Source organism: Leuciscus leuciscus (genome assembly GCF_965113295.1).
Source record: "Leuciscus leuciscus genome assembly, chromosome: 21".
NCBI classification, from domain to species: Eukaryota; Metazoa; Chordata; class Actinopteri; order Cypriniformes; family Leuciscidae; genus Leuciscus; species Leuciscus leuciscus.
In genome coordinates this window covers 24,112,241-24,130,357 of record NC_138745.1, presented here as the reverse complement: position 1 = coordinate 24,130,357, position 18,117 = coordinate 24,112,241, and the positions used below count along the sequence as shown (strand labels likewise).

The 18,117-nt window shown below is 40.4% G+C and overlaps 1 protein-coding gene across 1 annotated transcript; it reads left to right on the top strand.

Moving 5' to 3' along the window:
- The first annotated feature begins 1,878 nt into the window (after positions 1-1,878).
- Positions 1,879-17,185, top strand: synpo2lb (synaptopodin 2-like b). The gene is made up of 4 exons (XM_082151746.1): positions 1,879-2,176; positions 6,614-6,765; positions 6,852-7,573; positions 12,784-17,185. The coding sequence occupies exons 1-4, from the start codon at positions 2,075-2,077 to the stop codon at positions 15,402-15,404; spliced, it is 3,597 nt and encodes a 1,198-aa protein (XP_082007872.1). The 5' UTR covers positions 1,879-2,074; the 3' UTR covers positions 15,405-17,185.
- The last annotated feature ends 932 nt before the right edge of the window (positions 17,186-18,117 follow it).

Below are 18,117 nucleotides of genomic sequence, written 5' to 3'. Positions count from 1 at the left end.
TTGAAACCGTAAATAGCATACTTTTAAAAGATCTCAGTGATAAAACAGAGTTTGTTTTATACGACAATATCTTTGTTACGTCATCAGATTAAACTCTGATTGATTATGATCATGAACCATCATATTATTAGCCTATAAACTAACATCAAATATTCAATAGACTACTGGTTGCCTAATTGTCCGTCTATAGCACAAATGTGAAGTTACTGTACATCGCGATTGTGTTACCCTTCTGTTTTTATATGGTTTTGACTATGTTGGTCATTAGCTGGAGGTGAAGATGAATTCAGCTAAACTACCAGCTCATTGGGCTGACTGACACTGACTTGGCAGACCTAGGGCAAGCTGCTGGTTAGTGTGTGTAGAACACACTGGATTTTTTAACACCAGTTAATAATTTTTAGTTGTAATAGGCTATTTGACACTTTCATGAACAACAGATATTTTTCTTACGTTGTCTCTTTTAATGTTTGTTTCTATAGCCGTCCCATCCCTGGATGTTCAGTCCTCCTTCAAACAAGATGCCAGACAGAAATAAATGGAAAATATTTATTTTCATTCGATTTCAGATTTTTAAAAAATTATTATTATAACAAATGTCAAATAATAATTTTGTCAAATGTCACGTCCTTGACACCTCAAATGTCATTTTTTTTCTCAAATTGAGCACGGATTTCAGGAGAATAAAAACGCGTTATCTGTGCTATTTAAATCTTACAACTCCTGTTGCTTCATATGCAATAAATAATACTCAAGGGTTTTCAACAGTTACCCGCCCATTTGAATCTCCTCTATAATTTACCCAGATGATGATGTTGGTACTGTGCTCCCTCTAGTGGCTAGTGAATGAACTATAAACTAAAATATGAGTTTAGTTTTAATAGTTTTATCATTTGGACCCAATTCTCTCTTAATCTGTTTTTAATATTATCACCTAGCAAAAACAAATAGTTTGACGTGACATTACAGTCAATTTAGGAAAACCCTCATTTACAAGTGCTGTCACATGGACTGTAGCATAAATCTGTGGATGGAATTATAAGAACCTGTTTTCCAATCAACTTTCAGAGCACCAAACATGATTGGAGTAATGTAACATGTCAGTTTGAAAAGTTAATCAAGCTTTCAAAGACAATCATTCCTTTTGATCAAACATATTCCTTTACAATCTGAGAATCAAAACTCTGGTACATCTTGATCCCACAACAAAACAGGATAAAATTACTTAAATTGCTGAATATAAAGTTGATGAGTATATTTTTTACAAACCCAAAACAGAACAAAGGAGGAAAGCAGCAGTTCCATGTTCCTCTACTGTCCACATTCCTCCAAAAAGTTTCATATTCCATCTTATTTACTAGCAACAGATAAAATAAAACAACATATAAAAAACAAATTATTCAATAAATGCCATATATTAAATGACCAAATAACACTGAGAATCTAAATCCTTTTCATGTAAACATCTTTGGTCAAGCAACTTTATATCTAGATCAAATGAACAAGTCCCTATAATTATTTAGCTGATGAATTCTCCAGAAATAACTTGCTTGCTAAAAATGTGCTTATAATGCCAAATGAGTGTCATTAAGCTTTATTTTAATTTGCAATATAGTCTTGTGGCATCTGACGCCCAAAAATAACTCCTCTAACAGCTCCCTTCACATTTTCAGGGCATTCACGGATAAAGCTCAGTGGGACTGCTGGGGTATTTATTTTTAGAGGGTCTATCAGCATCCTTTGGATGTGACTGTAGATTGACAGGACAAGTGTGGCCAGCAGGATGAAGGAAGGAGGTCCTGGATCTAGACCACGCACCCCCACCCCCTGACCCAGCATTCCAATGAAGAGAGATAGAGCTGTTCTTGCTTCCTCACGCCCCCTTTTTGCTCTCCCCACACTTCACATGCTCATGGCCATGTGTATCTGCGCTCACCTCTCAGGACTGACAGAAGCTCGGCTGGCAGTCCGGGCCACGGAGGAGGACTGAACATCCAGGGATGGGACGAGAGTCACGAGACTATTGATAGAAACCAAGAAACATTAAAAGAGACAAAGGAACAACGTAAGAAAAATGGTTGCAGAGGAGGTAGTGGTGACCCTCTCAGGAGGTGCTCCGTGGGGTTTCCGATTACAAGGAGGAGCTGAGCACCAGAATCCCCTCCAAGTGGCAAAGGTAAGGGGACAGTTCGATAGGCTATACCTGGTTTAGCTGAATCGTGGGTCTCATTTAAATGAAGGGTCTATTAACCTGTTTAAAAAAATACTGCACATAATAAAAAGTAAAATCACATTGTCACATTGAAAGATCACATATTTAATTTTATATCAAAATGTATATATTTTAATATATAAATTGAATTGATCAACGTCTATGACATTTAGCCCTGGTCAGAGTGAGGAATGAGGAATATCTATAACACTTGATAAGCCTACAAGATTCAAGTATTAAATAAGGACATTTTCTGATGAAAACTCATGTGGGTCATGCACATGTGTGAGGATATGTTTGTCATATGTATGAACTCGATTAGAACAATCTTTTTGGGACCCTTTAAAAGAAATACTCATTGCATATTTATATTAAAAACTTAAATGTAATTAAGATAGATATAGCACTGACAAATGGGCAAACATAAATAAGATAACACTGTCACATCATATTGCAACTACATGCTAGAGAGCACTTATTTTATCTGTTGATAAATGCTGTTCGTGAGCTATTTGGCAGTGCGCTGTAAGCATTCCTGGTCCATAGATAAACCTGCTAGGCTTCACAGTGCATCTCTTCACTCTTATCTAATTGACAGCTTTTGTTTGGCTTCCTCTGGAATCCAGATCTTTCAAAGAAGCATTCTCACACAGTTCTGTATAAATGAGGATGTTATTTCAGGACTGAGTAGAATTACAGCCACAGTGTCTACTTATAAGCACAGTATGCCCCATTTGTTAAGTGACAACTGTGTGCAATGCATTTTCCCTGATCTAAGGGCTATTTTGGATCGGTGAGTGGTGGCAGAGACTGTCTAGTCTACTCTTTCCATGTTCCAAGGGAAAAGATATCCGTCACAGAGCGATGGCCCTGACTTTTTTATTTAGAGAAATATATTTTTGCTTGGAAATAAATGTCCGTCCAGCACCAGGGAGTTTCCCCTCGGCATTCATTTCAAGGTCACTTCTGTAGACTTTCATCTTGTTTCCATTTGCGGTGTGGCCTTTTTTTCCATGACCATCTCTACTTTTAATTGAGCTATTCTGATCCACCCGGATCTCTGATTGCTTCTTTTAATCCTGGCATCTAGAACGACCTCGGTGACACTTGCTCGGCTAGCAAAATCCTCTGGCAATGTTTTGAAAATGACTGAAGATGTACAGGGTGTCCTCATAGGAACTCGTAATGTAAATTCAGTCATACTTCCAATGCTTTGCAATCCTTTATTGTACACATCCACTTCATTTACTATATTAGTACTAAGTCCACTTCTCATAAACATGCACTCATTGAGTTTTAAGCTGAACTGAGGCTGAGTGACAACTGACTCTTTACAATAGTTGAGCACTTTATTTAGGCTATGTAGGGAACATATGGTGAATTCATGACATGCCCTGGATCAGGTCTGCCAAGAGTCAACAGCTGCCCTGGCACCAGCTGCACATGTTGTTCCCCCAACCTGCATTCGCAGACCATTTGATCGGCAATAAAAAGAAGGTGAACAGGCCTGGCTTTCATCTATTGTCTTCCAATTACAAGTTTGTGTTACCAGTTTTCACATAAAAGCTAAATTAACATTGTGTTTGTAGTTTTTAATGGTCTTCATAGCATCATGCATTTATTTTTGTCCACAACTTGCAGATACAAAAAGCTGTTTTTAAAATTAGCCATTATATAAGACTAATAGTCTGAGATGCTCCGAGCTGTTAAGCCCTTTATGACTTTGTAGGGGAAAATACATATTTGCTTTAGGTTGGTGAAAACATATCCCCTCAACTCATCAAAACTTTAGAAGCAAGAGACAAAGACAGGAATGTTGCTGGCCTTTAGCTTGGTGCGTGTTGATGAAGTGAGTGTTAGAAAAGCGCTCTTATATTTGACAGATGACCTCAGGAAGGCCCTACACTCAAGGATGGGGTATTTGAAGATGGGCAAACTGCCAGCAACACCAAACCGACGCCAAAGAACTAGCGCTGATGAAAACCGACTGTGTTGTCGCCTCGATCGTGTTGGGGAAAGAAAGCTGCACTTGAACACACCGAGAGAATTACAGCCAACTTGTCAGCTAGAATGCGTGTTCTGCGCATGCGTGTAGGCTAAATGAGACAACTGTCTATTTCTGAAGATATATTAATCTATATTCGTCATTCAAAAAGGGAAACCGACGCTGCAGATACACAAACCATATACAAAGCAGTACATGTTTACCGTTTTGAATATCAATCCTGCTAAACATTTTATTTATTCCACTCCGCTCACGATAATATTGAAATATTCGCCAAGTAACACTCAGGTAAGATGACTTAACATTAGAACAGCCTTCTATCTGTTCCGTTTTGACTTCTTTGCTCGCTGTTTTGCTATTATTCTCGTGTACTGACTCGTATCTCTCACCGACGGCCCGACGTCAATTCAACATGTCGAATCGGCCCCAAAAAAGATGATTTTTTGGCTAAATTCGGAACAATTCTTAATACACAATTCTTAATTTCGGTAGCCTATATATATTTTTAGAATTCTTTAAATAGATAGGCTGTGCAGTATTTTATGCAAAAGAAGAAAAAACAAAAGTAACTTGGAACAGAAACATAGAAGCCTATCAAAAAGATTCTTTCAGTGATACATTTTGCGGGTTACATGAGCAGGCCTGGTTAAAGCCCAATTTATACTTCTGCGTCGAACTTACGCCGTAGCTACGTCGTAGGCTGTGTTTAGCATGTACCCTGACGCGCACCTCTCCAAATATTTAACAATGCGTCAATTCTACGCGGACGCAAGCGCTGTGATTGGTCTGCTAGAACCCCTCCCTCGGGTTTCACATGGTCCCTCTGCATGAGCAATTGCTCGTCAACGCGGACAACGACGCAGAAGTATAAATTAAAACCAAGGCGTTGCCTACAGCGTAGAGGCTGCGGCGTAGGTCCGACGCAGAAGTATAAATTGGGCTTAAGTTGTGAGTGAGTCACACTCACGTTTAAAAATGCGTCCAAAACAATCATAGCGGTCTGAACGACAGGCCTAGGCTAGGCTATATTATTCAATTTCCTCCATTTTGCCAAAAGCTTTGTCAGGATTTAAAGTTCAGTAAATGGAAATAACGAGTCAGTGCTCTGAAGTCAACAATTCACATTCACTGATTCGAAATATTTGTTAAAAAAGTCATTATTGAAAAAAGATATATAGCCTATATATTATTCATGGACGTGGATTCATATACATTTGCTCTCGTGTAATAGTCACTGCACTGTGCCAGCCTGAAGCGAGAACAGGCATGAAGTGTTCGCGATCATCAGAAAACTTTTCGGGAAAAGTTTCAATGAAAGTTCAGTCGGAACAAAACATTAAACTTTTGCAGATACATTTGACTTATATTAGATTAAATTGTAGTTTCTCAGGCAAAATGTGATGTATTTTTAACCTGCTAATTTCACCATTAGCCTATGCTAATATTTCTAGCTAAACAATGACAGGGTTGGGGTGGGTTGTAACACATCTTTAAAAAGTGTTACAACAATCCCCTTACATACAACTAAGTACAGTTTCTTTTTAATAATTTTACAGAATAACTAGACAGTGGAAACGAAAGACAGATACAGGTGTGCTTGCCTGTGTTTAAAAAGAGGGAACTGACCTCAGACAATGAAAGCTTTTGTGGTATTATCTGTATAGAGCCATTTGGCAACTCAAAGCCAAAAGAAGTTTGAGTAAAATGTGCCATATGCAGTCTCTGGGCCCACCAAACCTGCACTCCAGGGTCAACAACATTAATTTGTAACCATTGTGATTCTGAGAGTATTCACACACCGACACACAAATTCAAACACACATTGAGTGTTTTTTGTTAGACCTTCGTGTTCATTACACAGGCACACTGGAGTCGAATGTTCATTAAGCATAAGGAAGTTTGTTCCAGTAGTCTAATTTACACGCATGCTCACACACAGTCAAACAAGTGGATTTGAGCTGTGGTCAGTCTTTGATTGTTCTTTTGGATTGTTTCAATCAACCTGGTTTTGAAGCATATTACATGGTCTGTCTGCTGTTTTTGCTTCTTTAGTCTAATTGTTACAATTTACCCCAGTGTGTGTTACAGTATCCTCAGTAGTGGGGTAGATTGTAACAAAGGCACACCATGTATTTTACATCAACTTATAAGAGCTGTGATATTCTTGCAGAGGTTTGAATGAGTGCCTTTAGTTTTGTAGTAAACAAATGTGGGTACTTTTTATAAAAGTTTGAGCACTTAAGTTGAACAATTCAGTGAGTTATAGATGCTGAAGCAAAAAGTGTTACTTACAACCCTACCCAGTGCGGTCTCCCTCTAGTCTACATACTTATTTATCTTCCTGAAACTCATCAACAGAATGTTTGTGCTGACTCTGTCTCCCCCTGCTGTTAAAGGTGAGGAAGCGCAGTAAGGCCTGCAGGGCTGGGCTCAGAGAGACTGATGAGCTGGTGTCAATCAATGATGTGTCCTGTGGAACACTATCTCATGCTGAGGCTATGAATCTGATTGATAGTGGCAGAGGAACCCTCCATCTGCGAATCAAAAGGTTGGTGTAAGATATGATTATCATGAGGAGTTGAGAGTCATACTATTGAATTCATATTCAAAATAATCACTTTGCTTTCCATTCAGGGCCCCAGCTGTGTATCAGTCAGTGGTGCTTCTGGGTCGGGCCCCCTCTCCCCGCATTGATAAGGAGTACCGGGCAGCCTTGAGGGCCCTGTCTCCTCCACTTACCTCTAAACCGCCCAGTGTCAACCGAGCATCGCTCATGTCCCCCACCGGCGGCCTAGAGTGGCTTACGTCCCCTCCAGACAGTGAGGCTTACTACGGCGAGACAGACAGCGACGCAGATGTGGCGGCACAAGAGAGGCAGCGTAGACAGAAACGACGAAGCCCCAGTAGCTCTCCTGCCAAGATCCCCGGCCAAGCCTCACCCCAAGAGGAGGAGACTTCAGAAATGAGTGGCTATGAGAGCGCCCAGGACGTCTGCATGTACCCTCAAACACAGAGCTGGCCTGTATCTGATCTAGAGGGAACGGGGACTCAGCAACAGCACGTAATGCCTGGGGTGGCACGCAGAGAGGTGGTCTACCAGCCCTCGCAGGCTGAATGGTCACAGCAGGCTGAAAATTCCTCTGAGAATTCAGACCAAAGTCCATCAGGAGCTGCTGAAGTGGACAGTGGCTTCCAGGAGCCTCCCACTGTCCCACCTCCACTTGTTTCTCCAGAGAGGGCAAAAGAGGCTCTCATGCTTGCATCTCACAGACAGATGGTACCCATGGTCGGTCCTGTGGATAACCCTGTGGATGAAGAACTCACTGTCACGTACATGGACAAGGCCAAGCAAGCTAGTGAGTACCAGTCATCTTTTTTAAATGGCACACACACACACACACACACGCACACACACACGCACTACAGTTCAAAAGTTTGGGGTCAGTAAGATTTATAAATTTTTTTGAATTATGCTCACCAGGGCTGCATTTATTTAATCACAAATACAATAAAACAGTAATATTGTGAAATTGTATTACATTTTAAAATAACTATTTTATATTTGTAATATATTTTAATTTATTCCTGTCATGGCAAAGCTGCATTTTCAGCAACCATTAGTCTTCATTGTCACATGATCCTTTAGAAATAATTTCGGATTATCAATGTTACTTTTTCAATGTATCAATGATATCAGTGTTGCTTGATATTTTTGTGGAAACTGATACAAAAATCCCAGCACTGCTAGATGAATAGAACGTTCAGAAGAAAAATTTGTATCATAATAAAAGCCTTTACAGTCACTTTTGATCAATTAAAGGCATCTTTGCTGAATAAAAGTATTAATTTATTTCGTAAACCTATTTTTTTCAAACTTTTGAACTATAGTTTATGCTTGAATATCTTCATTTCATACACCATACATTTAATTGCTATTTACTCAAAGAAAAATAACTCTTTGACTGAACTTAAGTCACTTGTGGAATTTCTTTAACGAACACTTTGTCCTAACACAATTTGACTTTTTTTATTCTGTTGCATTAACTAATTTCAATTACTGTATGTCAACTGAGGAGTCAGTACAACAAATTATTTTTGAGTGAATTTATATGGAGGATGAGCTCAGAATTATTTCTGTACTGTGTTAAATTTAACCTCTGGAAAATTCACTAGAGGTAAATCAATATTCCATGTCAAGAAGGAATGTAAATCTGGACCTGGTGTGATGCAATGATATTTGATCAAATTCAGCCAGAATTCAGTTTATCACATTTTTACTGCATATTGCAAGATATTTTGTGTGTGATGATACTTAATGTGGACAATTCATTTTCGGGAGAATGGGAGAAGTTTTTAAGTCAGTCTGAAAAAAGTTGATAGAGAGAGCATATTTGAGGATGAAATAATCTCTGGAAGTTTTGCAAAACTGAGTTGAGAATGTGAGTTTGCAGTCTAAGTTGAACTGAGCACGACCCATAATTCGATTCACAATGACCCAAATGACTCTTATGAGCCAGTTATGTTAATGAATCGATCAAAATAAATCAGTCTGAAGAAACATTCACTGAATGAACTCGCTGAATCAGTGAGAGCGGTTAAACTCACTTACTGTACTGCACGTTATCATTACTTTCAGTTATGTTTGTCTTAAAATTAAGTGTGTTTTGTGTTCTTAAAGGACAAGTTCGGTATTTTACACTTAAAGCCCTGTTTACAGATCGTATCTGATGAAATAGAACGGTTAAGATTAAAATGTGGACACATGCTGCTGTCCCGAGAATTTTAGGTTTATTTCGCTTCCCCCCCCCCACCCCCACAATGGTTGTCTATATGCACTGGAAGATTCCGTCCTAAAAACACATTAAACTTTCGTTTACAAAGACGTGAAACTCACCGAGTGGTCGGGGTGTTCACTGATATGTTCACTCAAAAATCGCTGAAAAAGATGCATTCCAACAGGTTTTATCGTAGTTTTTGTCCAACTCCATTGACTTAATAGGACGTGCTGTGAGACCGCAGCACCTTTACGGTATTACTCCGCCGCTTCTTCTTCTGCTTCTTCTGTGTATTCAATGAAATGCCCGTGGTTTGCTTGCAATTGGCAAAGGTGCATTATCGCCACCAACTGGGCTGGAGTGTCTATTATTCAAGCTCTCAACGGAAGAATCACGGGTGTGACGCGTTTGGCAAAATAGGTCCACAAAAGCGAAATAAACCTAAAATTCTCGGGACAGGAGCATGTGTCCAAATTTTTATCTTAACCGTTCTATTTCATCAGATACGATCTGTAAACAGGGCTTTAAGTGTAAAATACCGAACTTGTCCTTTAAGGTTTGTGAAATTGTGTGAGATCATTGGTTATGACAACTTTTAGTTAAGGATACACATTTGCTTCATTGTTTGTCATACAACCTAATAACATGATATGTCTCAGTTGGAAATAATCATATCTTGTGATGTGGGATAAGTAATTGAGCTCATATACAAATGTCGGTGATGGGGGTTCCTCATGTCACTCTGCTGAGGGTTTAACAGGGCAGGGGAAGAGGGCTGGAGTCTATATTTGTCCCTTGACTCAGGCCTATAATACCTCTATTGCATGCTCTATTGCAAGCCTCTATTGCATGCTGGGAAAGGCATGTCCAGTTGTTGTCCAATGTCAGTGATATTTCATTCTCTCCATTTAAATGGTCCAGTCTCTGCTAATAAAATGATTTTAAGATCTGGACTTTTTAAACAGAATATTCTACATCTTTAGATTATTTTAGTTTTCCTTTTTAACGATATTCTTAAGGACTTTGTCTAAATGAATGGGTATCAAACAATATTTGACAGCATATAAATTAGTATGGTTCGGGCCAAATCTAGATTTACACTGATTGATAAAAGTTAAAGCTGATTATTAATCATCAAGGGTTAAATCAGTGGTTCTCAACCTTTTTGACTCCATGCCCACCCTATGTCCAAGACAATATTTGATACTGAATACTTTCTATTATCTTCACATATAGAAACATATATGTATGTTATATTTACTATTATAATAATGTTAATATAACTAAATTAAAATAATTGTATGACCTTTTGGGGAGTCTCTGGAAGTTTGTCAAGGCCCCTAGTGGGCTCTGGCCCCTGGCTGAGATCTACTGGACTGGTTCAGTAGCTGTTTTTCTTTTCTTTCTTTTTAAAGATTTGATGTATTTCTACTGAAGCCAAGTGCTGATTTTTACTAAGTATCATATGACTTGAGTCACTATTCAGTTATTTGAAAGCTCATCCCTCTCAAAGGTTAAAAATCTGACCTTAAATATGAGATGCATACACAGGTGTCAATGATGTGGTTAATGATGGGATGAGGATTAGGAGTCTGTTTTTCACAATTCTTCTTATAGTAAGATAAACACATAATGGAAACTTCATTGGAGTCAAACAATATACAGTATCTTGTGTCTGTAGCTGATGGGGTGCTAATTCCCCTCTCTGAAACCTTTGGGAAGGGTTTCTCCTCAGCTAATGGCACCCCGCCGACAGTCTGAAGGTCACTTTGCTTTCCAAGACTGATGGGACATTTTTAGGATTGTGTAGCCTAAATAAACATGTTTTGGTGTTTAATTCTGTATCTCTATTGAGAATTCCAAACTAGAATTCATGTTTGTGAATTCTCTTGTATGTATGTCTCTGAGGCTAGAGATATTAATGCAGTGAGGATAAGGGTCCATGACAGCTGCTCTTCTCTGTCACTGTTAGTGGTGAATACAGAATAAGCCAGGGCATTCAGACAGCCTTGGTAAGAAGAGAAGATGAAGCGTGCACACACCTGTTATTGTGACAGCATGGTGGGAGGTCAAAAGAGAGTGGTATAAAATATTGTGGATGTGCCAATCAGAAATATCTGTCTCTCAGAATAGATAGTGAACAAAGATTAAATAGCATAAATTTGTGGAGGAACTGGTTCTTTTCTTTTTCAATGTACTGTAAGTATCATAACTGTAGTTACTGGCTAATAATTGTTAAAATCTAAAGTAACTGCAAAAGCACGAGATATTACAGAAATTGATTGTTCAAAACTGTTAAATGGTGATTAAAAAGGTTGACCTTTTTATCTTTACATTTTATAATAAGTCAAATGTTGCCTCAACACTTAAGAGTCTCAAACATATCTGATCGGCGGTACTTGTTTCAGAGTCAAAGTAGGTTTAGAGTCATTGATTTAGTAGGGTTAAGTCATTGTGGTATGGTTGGAGATGTCATCATGACCCATATGACGCTCAGCTTAAGCAGGTCTATCCAGAGAGAGACCGAAGTGTGCCCAAACAGGTGGGAAATGTCCGTTAGCTATCTTCACTGACCAAAATAGCTTGAATGACATAATGGGGTTTCTCTGGGCCTTTGACAGGGTCTTGCGGTTAGACAAAAGGTCTTTAAAAGGCCTGACCTCAGACTACGGACTGGTTGATTTTGCACCAATGTGGGCCGAGCTCCCATTGCTGGCTGTGCTCCACTGGTGTGTTTGTGTGTGTCCTGCCAGTAAGGCTGGCTTAAGAACATAGTTTTTACACTGAACAACATGAGGAGCTTCACATTGCCTGGAGAGGTTGAACACAAAGGACACATCTATGCAGGTAAAGACCTCAGGGCTTCTGTAGAGCTTAGAGAGATGGAGCTTGGTTTCTGTTTAAATGATCCAAAATTGGGGATAAAATTATAACTAATGAGAAAGGTGAGACAAGGTGATAGAAAGGTATTATTTACAGTGTCTTGGATTTACTGAGATCAGTTTTGGCTTTTGTGTTTTTGTTAAGTTTGTTTTACTTGTATTCATTTATTGAAAACTGAAATGCTTAAAAAAGCTTAGATATGTCAACCATTTCTCATTAAGCACAGTTGTACAATAGCAGGTATATATAATGGTTAACCTTTTTGTGTTGAATGGTCATTTGTAATGTCTACATAATCAAAAGTCTCTACAGATAATTACTGTATAATTAAAAACACATTTATGTCTTTATTTGGACCTTATAAATGAGAATATTTTGAATTTAATATGGCATAATTATTCCAACATTGAAGATGATTTGAGGCCGTCCATATTAGAACGAGAATATATTAGCAAAAAGACTGTCCCATAGACATATCATATTTAATATAGATCCTGGATCCCAAAGGGTTACTTGCTCAAGCTGTTAGAATCTGATGGGCTATTTGTAGAGAAGGATGAGCTCAGTCATTTACCATGAGCATTTTGGTGCCAGACATTTCAGCATCTAACCCACTGCATTATAATGTCTATAATATCAGAGCTATTCTGACTCAACTGTGTTCCAATTTATTACAATGCCAGTTTGATTTATGAAAGTTGTGACTTTATGTTTGATGACTTTATATGTTTGATGTTGCCTATTAATCACCAAAGGTACTGTTATATAAAAGTCATAAGACACCCTAGATAGACCAGACAAGGCATGCTAACAAATATACAAAATATACAAATTATACTGTTTATTCAAGTAAAGAAATTTAAAGTATTTCTTGCTGATTGACATACACACTATCTTTCTCTCCTTAGAGCTACACAGAGGTGAGAGTTCACAAGATAAGCAGGTGAAGGAGGCCCGATCCAAGTGCCGCACCATTGCGTCACTCTTGACAGATGCTCCTAACCCTCATTCTAAAGGTGTGCTTATGTTCAAAAAGCGACGGCAGCGCGCCAAGAAGTATACTCTCACATGCTTTGGCAGTGTAGACGGAGAAAGCAACAGTAACACAGAGGGAGAAACTGAAGACGAAAGCCTGTTTCCTGGAAGTGAATCTGAGATTGATGAGGATGGTTTTTCTGCTGCACCAGACCCTACCTGGGATAGCGGTTACCTGGATGTTCTAGACAGGAGAACTTCAGCGTGTATTGTGCCTGACAGAGAAGCAGAGATAAGCCCGGGCCTAAACGCCACTTCAGGAAAAGGAGCCCAGCTTTTTGAACAACAGAGGAAAAGAGCAGAAAAACATATGTCAAACCTGGTTACGCCCACTGCCTTCTCCATGCCACAGCATCAGGGAGACTCAACCCTAACGTTTACCCCAGTTACTCCAGTCACACCCCTATTCTCTCATAGTACCAGTATGGTGAATGGGGAACCTTTGGTGGTGAGCAGGAGTTGTGCAAGTGTTGTGTTGTCATCTCCAGTCCAGACACCCATGCCATCAATGGCAGGAGTATTACCAGAGCAAGCAGACTCGTCAGCTGCCAACTCAGTGCACAACAGAACTGCCAGGCCATTTGCCCCTGGCTGTGTGAGCCATCGAGCAGCAACTGCTCCAGTAGTCTTCAGGCCCTGCTCTAACAAAAAGGCTGGATCACTGGCTCAAGCTGTGTCTGTGGCAACTATGCCAGCTCCCTTCTCTCCTGCTGGCTCGGAGGGGAAGAAAGCCATCTCTACGACATCACTGTATATCCCTGCCAGACCGGCCACCTACAATGGTCCTTCCTCTGTGCTCTCTCCATCCTCAATCATTTCAAGTCCATTTTCTCCTCCCCCTTCAAACACTCCACTCTACTCCCCAACTTATTCCAGCACCTCTGCCCCTTTTTCTCCAACATCTTCTCATGTAACATCTTTGAGATCACCTTCTGGTATATCTCAGCCATACTCTCCACCCCAAACACAGGCAATGCCTCTCAGTCCTCCGTACCACAAGGTTTCTGCTCAATATCAGCCACCTCCACTGGTTCACGTGCCAGCACAGCCTTTCTCTCCCCCATCCACAAATGTCCCAGGTATTCCCAATGCCCCTGCCCCAGCCCCTGCCCATGCCTATGCTCCTGCAGCACCAAATGTGCAATCTTCCCCAGCCCACAAAGTCTCCTTTAACCCATACATCTCTGTGGCATCCACTATACCGGAAACATCAAATGCACCAGTTGCCCAGCAGGATCCTCTCTTCTCCAACTCCACAGATGGGATGAATTCACGAGAGCAGCGTGTCTCAGTCCCCGTTGGTCGCACTGGCATCCTGCAGGAGGCTTGTCGCCGTGGCACCAAGAAACCAATGTTCAATGCTCAAGAGGAGAAGAAGGCTCCATCTTATAACCCTGAACTACTGTCTCTAGTGCAGAACTTGGATGACAGGTCCCGTTCGGGTGTAGAGGCTGGGTTTGAGTCTGGCCCTGAGGAGGATTTCCTCAACCTGGGTGCAGAGGCTTGTAACTTCATGCAGGCACAGAGATACAAGATGCCACCACCAGTGGCTCCTAAACCAGCTCATTCAGCTCCTGAGATGCCCCAGATGCAAGGTAAAGGTGCAGAGCTGTTTGCACGCAGACAAAGTCGCATGGACCGATATGTGGTGGATAAACAGCCCAAATCTCCAGCGCAGCCTCGTGATCCGTCACCCTCACCCTCCCTCCCAGGTCACTGGAAATACTCTCCAAACATCCGAGCCCCACCACCCATTAATTATAACCCACTGCTGTCACCTTCTTGCCCTCCAGTAGCCCAGCGTGGTACAAAGGCTAATGATGCTACTAAAGTTGGGGTTAAAACAGTGCCTGGCCAGCACAAACAGGGTATAAAGGCTCTAGACTTTGTGAGCAGGCAGCCATACCAGCTCAACTCCTCTTTGTTCAGTTATGGAGGTGGAGTCCTTCAAAACACTGCAACTCATCAGCAGCAGCAGAATGGTGTTGGTATGACAGGTAATTTCCTTAACCCACCGAAGCAGGTCCCTGTTAAAGCAAACCGTGTGTATGAAATCAAACGTTTCTCCACGCCTACTCCCATGTCTGCACCAACATCCCTGACCCCTACTGTAATTGCCCCTCGCTCTGCCACAACTCTCGGTGAGCCAATGTGGCGCAGTGATGTCACTTCCCCACCTCCCATTTATCCACGACCTGCGGCCCCATTCTCGCCACCTCCTCCTGCCCCGACAACAGCCCTGCCTGCTCTCCCCAAATTCACTGCCCCCATGCCCAATTCAGTGCCCATCCCACAACTCACTCCTGGGCAAGACACCCAATTCCAGGCAGCCAAGCAGTTTAAGAGCGCCCCTGAGCTGAGTCCCCTGTCTGCTGGTGTGCGATTCTCAGGGTCCGGGAGTAGCCAGAACCTACGGGTACCCAGACCCCGCTTCAGTACATCGAGCATGGGTCTGCAACCAAACGTGTGGAGGCCTGGCTCAATGCTTTACTGAGAATCCACTGTGACACTAATTATCACCCTGGGCAAGAGCACTTGAGTGCTTGAGCTCTGTTCTGCTAAATGAATCGTTCGACATCAGTAATATAACAAAAAGTCTGTCAGAGATGTATTTTTTTTTGCATGTTCACAATTGTAGTATTTCAGTCACTCCAGACAAGTACACAATTATTTTTAAAATAGAGTATGCAGCAACTTCTAGCATCATAGATGTCTACATCTGTATATGTACTGTATTATTCAGTTTTTTCAGAATGTTGAGATATTTATGTACTGTGCACATTTGATTCATGTTTCTACTTCAGTTTGCATCTCATTTATTTTACACCAAATGAACATGTTTAACCCATAGAAAGAATTGCACAGACACTATTTGTGAGAGCAACTAAATAAAATAATGGCATTATTATCTAATAATGATAAGTTTTGACATTATGTACAAGGGGCCACAAGGATGGAATGATGAAGGATAATTAAACTATATATGACAGAATCCTATTGTAACAGAAGTTAATGGACCTCAGAGTCATTGAAGATTTGTGTACAAGTGTTATAGAATGTTCTAAGACATGTATTTTCTCGAGTTGTATCAGAGTCTTAGTGAAAGAAATACACAAAGAATGTGACAGACTTGCAATGAAAGAGATGAAAATTCCTCAAGTGGAGAGATGGTACAAATCACCCCATTGCGCTTGCTCTTGAATTGCTATATCATCTGGCCTCTGCCATGCCCTTTCCTTCTGATGTTATCCATCCTTTATCTCTCTAAACATCTCTTGAGGTTGGACTGCAGGCCTGTGTTTGTGTAGACTAGAGTATTGCACAAAGCCTTTGCTTCTTGTTTGATGAGGATCAGTATAAATGCTTGATGCATGTGCTCATTTCTTCATAATGCTGCATAGGCCATGGTTTTGACTGAGCATTTACAAAAGCATGTGAACTCCCCTATGGGGAATTGTGCTTGGGCTTTTTCATATGACAGCTGAAAAAAGTACACTATGACAAATTCTGTAAGCGCTGATTTATCTTTATAACATATTATGCGAATGTGACATTGACCACTTTCCCTGGTGCTTGCTCTTATTGTGAATGATGCTTTTTCCAAACAGGTATGACATCCATTTCAATCACTTGTGTGAGCAGTTTAACCGCATTTGTGAAATTGTACATGCCTAGTTGAACTTTGCTTGCTTTGCTTTTTTATCAGAAAAGACCCAATGGCCTTGGTGTAATGGAACAACATGGAATGATGGGTACCATTTCTCTACTAAGGTTAAGAGGGTTGATTGGATGTAAAGCTATAGTGTGCCTTGTGTCATTTAAGTATAAAGGTAATGACAGAATGGAGGTATGCAAATGGGAGGTATGAAGCAAGATATAAAATTTGAAAACTAGAATAGAGAGGAAACTGCCTTTTTGATTTTCTGGGCCATTAGATTAAGTTATACACTCAAATATTAATTTTCCTGTACTAATAAGATTGTCATAATGTATGTCATGCTTCTACACAATATTTTTAAAGATTTAATTTAGTAATGTATTATTTTGTGTTAAATATTATGAAAACGTAATTATATTAAATCAATTACACTTAGTGCTTTGGGTAATTTGAAGTTTATAGTGGAATTATGTACAGTGCAAATGTTGAATGAGAGAAAATGGAAAGTTTAATGGACTTATGGATTCTTGGGCTCTAGGACTGGGAATACGAGAACGACTTTGTACTGTCTGAGTTACTATTGAGCAATGAAAATAAATGTAGAAATATAAGTGGCAGATGTGTTTTTTTATTCTATTTTCTCTAATGTTGTGTTGATTTCATAGCTCTCAAATAGATTAACCTGCAGATATAAATATAAAGATCATGCCAACTGCTTTATAGTGTTTCACAGTATGCTGTTGTGCTGAAGGTCATGAAAGGACATGCAGTTATCCTAAAAACCCCTGAGCGCCGCTGTTGCACGAAGTTTAAAATAAGTTCCCTCAGTCACTGAATCCAAGGCACGGCAGTGCTAGTTACAAAACACTTGCCATGGAGTGCAGGCATATTTTATCATGTAGAAATATGTTTAAAACATGATGTCATATAACCTATAGCCTACATGTATCATGTAAAATTAATCACAAGCCCATATTCAAGAGGTAACTAAACTGCATGCAGCATGCTAACCTTTAGTGTTGTGATGAAGAACCGTAAACAGTTATAACTAAGCTTTGGCTCTGTAATCTTACCTCCTCTCATAAGGTGAACTGTCTTCTGACCCCTCTGGTCTATGCCCCGCGATCATATGTCACAAGATATCAGGTGCTAACTTTAGCCACAGGTCTGTGTTTCTGTCATGAGCCACATTCTTACTTTCACCCTTCAGCCAGTACCTCAGGTGCTCCTCACTTAGGGCCCTATTTTAACGATCTAAGCGCATGGTCTAAAGCGCACGGCGCAAGTACACTTAGGGCGTGTCCGAATCCACTTTTTCTAGTTTAACTACGGGAAAAATGGTCGGCGTGCCTGGTGCATGGCCTTGTTTACTTTCGCCTGGCTCCGTAGCGCGAGTCTCCGCTGACTGCGGAGAAACCCAAACGGTTGAGGCGTTTATACTTGACGTGCTCGCTGTTGTAGCCTACTATTTTTTTAAACGACAGGGGACGACTCGAGTAATTGTCTTCTAAACCATCAGGAATCAGCGGTGAGAAGAAGAAAGCTACAC

Coding starts and splice junctions, on each gene's coding strand:
- synpo2lb (XM_082151746.1), top strand. CDS start 2,075: ATGGTTGCAGAGGAGGTAGTGGTGACCCTCTCAGGAGGTGCTCCGTGG. Junction 2,177..6,613: donor ATCCCCTCCAAGTGGCAAAG/GTAAGGGGACAG, acceptor CTGCTGTTAAAG/GTGAGGAAGCGCAGTAAGGC. Junction 7,574..12,783: donor GGACAAGGCCAAGCAAGCTA/GTGAGTACCAGT, acceptor TTCTCTCCTTAG/AGCTACACAGAGGTGAGAGT.